Source organism: Amblyomma maculatum, chromosome 3 (genome assembly GCF_055883805.1).
Source record: "Amblyomma maculatum isolate TAMU_Amacu chromosome 3, ASM5588380v1, whole genome shotgun sequence".
Taxonomy (NCBI): Eukaryota; Metazoa; Arthropoda; class Arachnida; order Ixodida; family Ixodidae; genus Amblyomma; species Amblyomma maculatum.
Genome location: NC_139346.1, coordinates 124442097 through 124449545, shown reverse-complemented (window position 1 = coordinate 124449545; position 7449 = coordinate 124442097). Strand labels below are relative to the sequence as shown.

The window sequence follows — 7449 nt, the reverse complement described above, 5'->3', positions numbered from 1 at the left end:
GTAAGGAGAACCAGTGAGTTGCCTGTTACAGTGCAGTTGTTTGTCTCCAATTATGAGTTAACCGTTTTTATGTTCCACACAAGTAGGCACTGATCCTTAGCGCACATATTCATGGACAATTCTCTTCTTGAAAGTGATCACGTGGCCTCGGCAACCGTGCACTTATTTTTCTTTTCTAAGGCCAGGCATGGCACTTTGCGCAGGACCTGAAATCCTACCAAATACCTGAAACGCATGTGACCTAAGCATGCTGGAAGATCATCAATGCAGGCATATTGCAAATATTTGTTTTCTTAAATATACTTCACAAGAGCCACAGCCAAGCACCACTAAGTGTTAGGAGTCGTGAACAAATACAGCAGAGTAGGCGTGAGCTCAGTGCTTGGCTGGGTCATTTTCCTTTTAAAGGGGCTCTAAAGAGTTAGCGATAGAGTTTTTCCATGGAAAGAATGTCGATGTAATATAACATTCTAGCAAGAAGTTTTGAAATGTGGTATTTGAAAGCAGAGTTATTTGCATTCAACATTTGAGTATCTGCGCCTTCGCGGCTTTCCTCCTTCTTTCAACTATTTAGCACGCGCAAAGGCTGCCCCTCCTCCACATTCCTCGCCGCCCACTGACACGTCATAACTGACGCATTTGAACTTATGCTTGTGGCAAACTTATCGAAAAAAAAAGAAAAATCACGCATTTGCTCTTTTACGTTTTTGCTTTATCGCCGCGCACTGCAACTTCTGTTTTGATGCGCTCGCTTGCTGACGCGCCGGGAGTATCTCGTCGTCTGCTTCATCGTCATCGCCCCTCTGCGCAACTCGGAAGTTCGCTGCCAAGCTATACATCCTTGACAGTGACCTCAACTTCGATTTTGTGTTACGTCGAATGCGCGTCGGGTGCAGGACAGCTCTGGGCTGGCTTGCCCACTTTCTAAGTTCTCGAAGGCAGTTATCGAAGCTTTGAATTCTCATTTTGACGGGACATCAGGTGGAAGTTGCTACAGCGTACCGCTTCTGGCTGCGAAGGCATTGTTAGTGACGACAGGAAAAGCATTCTGCATAAAGTGCCTCAAGACGTCAACCTCCGGAAGCAGTGGCTATACCTCATCTGATAGCCCGCATCGGTGAAGAAAGCATTTATCTACGTTTTTAGACGACATTTCTCTCCCGATGCGTATAATGTTTACCCGAATGTGGTCCCCGATTTGGGGATCCCAACAAGACTTCTTCGTGAAGGAGCGGCGCCAACGCCGTTACTTTCAATACTGGCGGTAAGTGTAAAATTAAAAGATTGTGATAATATTAGCTTTAGACGTGTTATCACAGTAGAGTGTGGAATGTTTTTTTTTAACTCAGGTCATTTTGCTCAGGCGTTGGGACGTGCATAAGCGGGATTTTTCATGACTACTGTGAATTGCACTGCTCAAAATAAAACAATGGTGAGCTTGCGATGGGATTTTGTTATTTTTGTACTTTTCCGCTAGTCGACCGCACGCACCAATGCACAATATACGCCGTATACTATCGTCGTCGGGATTCAGCGCAGAATTCGTTAACGACGTGTACTTACCGGGGTCGAGTGCCATCTCAGCACTCAGTCGCCGATGTTACTTTTCGAGTTCGGGGTCCATATTATCCGTGCCGCAGCGAAGGTTGGAAATGTCAGCGAAAGACTAGCAAACATTCAGAATCAAGATCGCAGAGGGCGGTCTTTCGGGCGTTGTGGAGGGAAACCCTCTCGTGCATCTCGCTCACACCTTAAAATCTTCGTGTTTAGACTACTTTTGCGTTTGACGCTAAGCGATGTCCCTTCGTGAAAGATAACGATTGATACTAAAAAAGAAAAAAAGAAAATGGATGAGGAGAAGGGGATTGCGTAGTTGTGCGAGGGGTGTACTTTGTCAGGCGCGGTTTGGCGTCAGCTGTCAGCGCGAAAATGGAGAACGCGCGCGCCGACAGGAAGTAAACAACCGCTGTTCGGTTGCCTTATTTTGATGACAACATGACTGCGCCGTGTAGCCTTTTTTATTATTCCGTGCGGTTTTTGTACAGAGCGCACCCTGAAATGTCACGCGGATGGAGACGCGTCCAATTTTACCAACCGAGGCCGCCAGGAAAGAAATACTTGAAAACAGAGATGGGCGGTTGATAAAAAAACGACGTAGAAGAAAAGAGGAACACGGTCAGGAATGAAGAGAAGAATGAAGAGTAGTAAGGAGCTTAACCCTTCGGCAGAAAGGGGGGCGGAGGGGATGGGGATCGCGAATGAAACGTTGTCACTCGCGTGAAAGCGCTTAGTCACTCACAGTTATGCCCATTAATCCCTAAGCGATCGGCTGCTCATCCAAAGTGCAAGTGTTGGTTGATATGAGTTACACACAGCTAGATGTTTCCTGCGGAAAGGGAGAGACGGGGGGGATAAACTGAAAAACCAGTGTGCGCGAATGCAGCAATGCAACGAGGGACAGTACTGCCCAATGTTACAAGTGGCTCACAAATACACATTATTTTTGTCCCAGCTTTTCCAGCAACAGAAGGTGCGGATCATCAGCCAGCTGGATGGAATGGAAGTGGACTTTGCAGGAGATGGGCGCTGCGAATCCCCCGTGTACAGCGCCAAGTACTGCACGTAAAGCGTTGTTGCCATTCAGACTGACCATATCCACAATGCCCACAGGTAAGAATAGGAGAGGTAAGGCAATGCTGCGGTGCGAAAATTGGCAAGCTACAATTCACATTACTGAGTGAAGTGTCAGTTGCCGTGCACAATAGCGCGAGCATCGGGAAGGGAGGCCTGGCTTCTACTAATGAGTCTCAGTGCAGTCTTTAACAACAGGTGACAATTTCTGCATAATATTACGAGAAATTATTTTCAACCTCTCCAAGAGTGCCCTTAGCAATTAGTGCTTGCATGTCTACACATAAAACGAATCAAATTCATCATTATACAATAAAAATTTAATTACAAAATGTTTCATTGCTGCAAACCCTTGGGAAGAAGGTACATTTGCTGATATATATTATTATGTAACGAGTTTTTCTATCTACAGACCACCACCCAGATATGGGGACATATTGCAAGAACAGCAAATCGCACATACAGCACTACTTTGATGCCTGGAAGATTACTAACGATGAGATCAGTTGCTTGCTTTATTAACTAGTGCAAATACATGGTGATAACACTATTCTGCACTGGATTTAAGAAATTGAAATCTGCAAGCGGGTCGAAGGGCTGTGAAGCAGTAGAACCATGGATCATCACAGACCATCACAAGTCGTGTTTGTTGCTACCCTGGGCCAGGGGGATGGTGATATTATCATCAGCATGTGATGCAGCCTGTTGAACCACTTACGCGATAAGATTGAGGGCCATGATGAACCATACAGAAAATGCCTGCACGAGCTCCTTGCAAAGAGTTAATGGATGAGCAGAGGTAATTTGTTTTGTATGTTTTGTATAAGTTTTTTGTAAAGTATTCACTTTGACGACTTTGACATGTTCACGGCCCACATTTGTGGCATTTCATCATCATCATCATCATCATCAGCAGCAGCAGCAGCAGCAGCAGCAGCAGCAGCAGCAGCAGCAGCAGCAGCAGCAGCAGCAGCAGCAGCAGCAGCAGCAGCCTGACTATACCCGCTGCAGGGCGAAGGCCTCTCCTATATTTCTCCACTTAACCTGGTTCTGTGCTAGCTGCATCCACTTGGCCCCTGCGAACTTCTTTATCTCATCCGCCCACCTAACTTTCTGTCGCCCCCTGCTACGTTTCCTTCCCTTGGAATCCAGTTTGTTACCCTAAGCGACCATCGGTTATCCTCTCTTCGCACTACATGCCCTGCCCAGGTCCATTTCTTCTTAATTTCCACTAGAATGTCGGTAACTTGAGGTATTTCTCCGACCAACTCTGCACGCTTCCTATCTCTTAATGTTACCCCTACCATTTTTCGTTCCATGGCCCTCTGGGTTGTCCTCAACTTAAGTAGAACTCTCTTGGTTAGCCTCCACGTTTCAGCGCCACATGTGAGTACAGGTAAGATGCAACTGTTATATACTTTCTTCGTTAGCGATACCGGTAAGCTGCTAGTCATAATCTGCGAGTGCTTGCCAAATGCGCTCCATCCCGATCTTATTCTTCTTGTTATTTCTTTTTCGTGGTCCGAATCTGCGGTTACTACCAGTCCTAGGTAGACATATTCGCCTACTACTTCCAGTACTTCGCTACCTAATGTAAACTGCTGTTCCTTCCCGAGGCTGTTGAACATTACCTTAGTCTTCTGCATATTGATTTTCAAGCCTACCTTTCTACTTTTCCTGCGTGGGTCATCAATCATTATTTGCAGTTCATGCCACGAGTTGCTTAGCAAGGCAATGTCATCAGCAAATCGCAGATTACTGAGGTATTCTCCATCTACCCTTATCACTAACTGCTCCCATTCCAAGTCTCTGAATACTTGCTCTAAGCAAGCTGTGAATAGTACTGGAGAGATTGTGTCTCCTTGCCTAACACCTTTCTTCATGGGAATTTTGTTACTTTCTTTATTAAGAACTATGGTGGCTGTGCAGCTACTATATATATCTTCCCGCACTTTCACGTACGGCTCGTCCACCCTCTGATTTCGCAATGCCTGCATCACCGCCGATGTTTCAACTGAGTCCAATGCTTTTTCGTAATCAATGAATGCTATGTATAAGGGCTGGTTCTATTCCGAGCATTTTTCTATCACCTGATTTATGGTATGGATATGATCGACAGTAGCATTTAGCATACCAATGATAAATTTAAGGTACTGGTAATGCAAATAGAGCTCCATGGAAAAAAAGCTTTCTACACATCCGCATATAATACCAAGTTCACATATCACACAGCCGAGAAAGAAACCTATATAGAAGTGAGAAAACAAAATGTAACTGTGAGCGCTGAGACTGCAAAATATTTTAATACTTAGGCAGCTTGGTTATACATGCCAGTATGGAACACAAATACAATGCCATTGTTCATACTAGCCTATATCCACAAAGTGCCGCATGTTTGCTCGACAACATCTCTTGGATTTTTTTCACAGTAAAATAGTAGTACAAGACCTGTTTTTTTTTATGAATACGATACCAAAACCTTTTGCAGTTGCAATGCAGAAGCTGTAACCAGGTTCAGCATCTATGATTGACTGACATACACACCAACATTGCTATTCATCAGCTAAATATATATATCAAGAGATTCATGTGCTTTCAAGAAGCTGAACTTCATTCTGGAGAACTCCCAGTCTTTCAAGGACGGTCGACAAATGTAGGTCCAAACATCTTCCCTTCAATATTTTGAAAATTAGACCATCACGTTTGCTTCCAAATCAATTGCGTACTCGGATGGTGTGATGCAAATAAGGTAAGTTGAATAAAAGAGAAGACTAAGACATTATTTGTCACTGTAGTGTGACTATGCAGTGCAACTTTTCTCCAGTCATGTGCAGAGAATAAATCCTTGCATGAAGCTCTTAATGTATCTACATAACATTTTTATTATAAAGGAAACAGAGACCAGAGGAAACAAAACAGAGTGTGAAAAAAAAACAGAAGTTCTTCAATGAAAGGTTGTGCTTATTTTGCTTATTTTGATTCTTCAACTTGCTAAACTGCCCATTGGAGGTTGATATTAGGCAGATCCCTTCTATTTCATGCTATAGAATAGCTCAGGGGGGTTTTAAAATTTCTCTGTGACCAAATTCAAGCCCCTCAAAACAGTCTTTCTGATAGTGTAGTGCTGAGGTCTGGAGAAAAAGAGAAAACGAGTTCAAGTGTTGTTGTTTTCTTATGTGAGGAGGGAGTAGCGGCGGTGGTTACCGAAATGCTTGGGTGCCATCGTTTTATGGAAGGTGGGCTTGATTTCAGTCTCTTTTATGCAGTGCTTGATCTGGAGCACTCATGATACCAGGCCAGGTAATATAAGGCCTTACAATATCGATTCACAGGAGTAGACCCTGACATCTGCCATTAATACAGTGCCCACCCCGTAACTCAATTCAAACTTCTGCATAAAGTAGACACCCAATGCACCTGATGAGCCAGCTGTCACAATCTTTCCATGCTGATGGTAAATACACTGCAGTAAAATTAGCTTAACTTATCTTGTGTCTTTCTTTTCGAAACTTGGAACACTGCCATGTCAAAGGTAGTTTTCATACATTTGGAGGAGACTGTGGTGCACACTTCTGACATTCTAAGGATGCTTCATATAATATGGTAAAAAGAGATTTGATAGGATGGTAGCTCTAGCCATTCTGTAATCCGCTTCCATAGAAAATGTGAGACGGGAGGCGATCGACTTGACAGGCCACCCAAGGGTCCTTATTGAATTCCTTGCTGTTATATTAGAATGGGCAGATGGAATTAGATAAAGAACAGCGCACCAGGAACAGATAAAGGCAGAAAGCACAAGACCTTAGACACTGCAATAACACGGCGTTCAGGGCAAGCTTTGAAGGCTGGCTGGAAAAACAACTCGTGTCTCTTTGTGCTCCTCATCTTAGTGCAGTCCCAAGACAAAGGTAGTTTTTAAAAAAACTGGAAGTCATCAGCGCAAGTTTTTGACTCCACTAGAACAGTCTCGAAGCTACTGTATTGAAACTGCAAAAATGCTCAAGGTTCACTTGATCGCTTGGGCTAATCATGATCGTTAGAATACAACAGAAGGAACAACACGGGTGATTCACAACATGATGTTGTATAGCCCATGACATACATTCATTTTGCTGCTTGGGGATGATTGCATTTTTGATTCAATATAAAAGCGCTGGATATACAAGGTGACCCAGAAGCAATCTCTGCTGCAGTGATGTGAATGTAATGCATAAAGGTTCCTTATAGCAACCTCTACTCGGCATAATTTTGATAGTAGGCAAAAAGAAAATATTGTTTCAAAGTATGAGACATTTATTCATTTTTACCTTCTTTTTAGGTTACATCTGCTTGTTATTCACTTCAATGAAAATCCTTCAAGGCTCCAGGCACAGACAAAAAGGAGAAGACTGCTGGAAAGTGAAAAAGGCAAAATGAAGAAACGGACATTGCAGTGTTGCTCCAGTGAAAATGAAGCCTCTGTTTTAAAAGTTTAAACTTTGTTTTACTTATAATATTGCACGAAAAACTAAGTGAAGTGTTGTAATCTCGACGACTATTTCACAGCGTACGTCCACAGGCTCCTCCAGGAGTCGGAGAAATGGTCTCAAGGCTCTTCACACAGAGAGACAACTGCAGGCACAGCTTCAGAGTGCCAGTTTATGATTCATGCCTATAAAAGACCGTCAAAAAAAGAATTATATACTGCAAACAGGCACAGATTTGAACTCCATCATGACTAGGCACTTGCATAGTACGACTGTCTGTATTCTTAATCAAAATTCTCAGCAGACTGGCATCAGAGCGCAAGGCATTAGGCGCTGGAGCTGAAAGAATTGT

General features: G+C 43.5%; 1 protein-coding gene across 1 annotated transcript; it reads left to right on the top strand.

Moving 5' to 3' along the window:
- The first annotated feature begins 737 nt into the window (after nt 1-737).
- On the top strand, nt 738-7073 carry LOC146195946 (uncharacterized). Its single transcript, XM_084596301.1, has 3 exons — nt 738-1264; nt 2513-2670; nt 6950-7073. The coding sequence occupies exons 1-3, from the start codon at nt 1164-1166 to the stop codon at nt 7045-7047; spliced, it is 357 nt and encodes a 118-aa protein (XP_084452427.1). The 5' UTR covers nt 738-1163; the 3' UTR covers nt 7048-7073.
- Nucleotides 7074-7449: the final 376 nt, after the last annotated feature.

What these genes read in the sequence shown, in the direction of transcription:
- LOC146195946 (XM_084596301.1), top strand. Translation starts at nt 1,164, where the DNA reads ATGCGTATAATGTTTACCCGAATGTGGTCCCCGATTTGGGGATCCCAA. An exon ending in CGTTACTTTCAATACTGGCG is followed by an intron (nt 1,265 to 2,512) that starts GTAAGTGTAAAA and finishes TTTTTGTCCCAG; the next exon opens with CTTTTCCAGCAACAGAAGGT. An exon ending in CATATCCACAATGCCCACAG is followed by an intron (nt 2,671 to 6,949) that starts GTAAGAATAGGA and finishes CCTTCTTTTTAG; the next exon opens with GTTACATCTGCTTGTTATTC.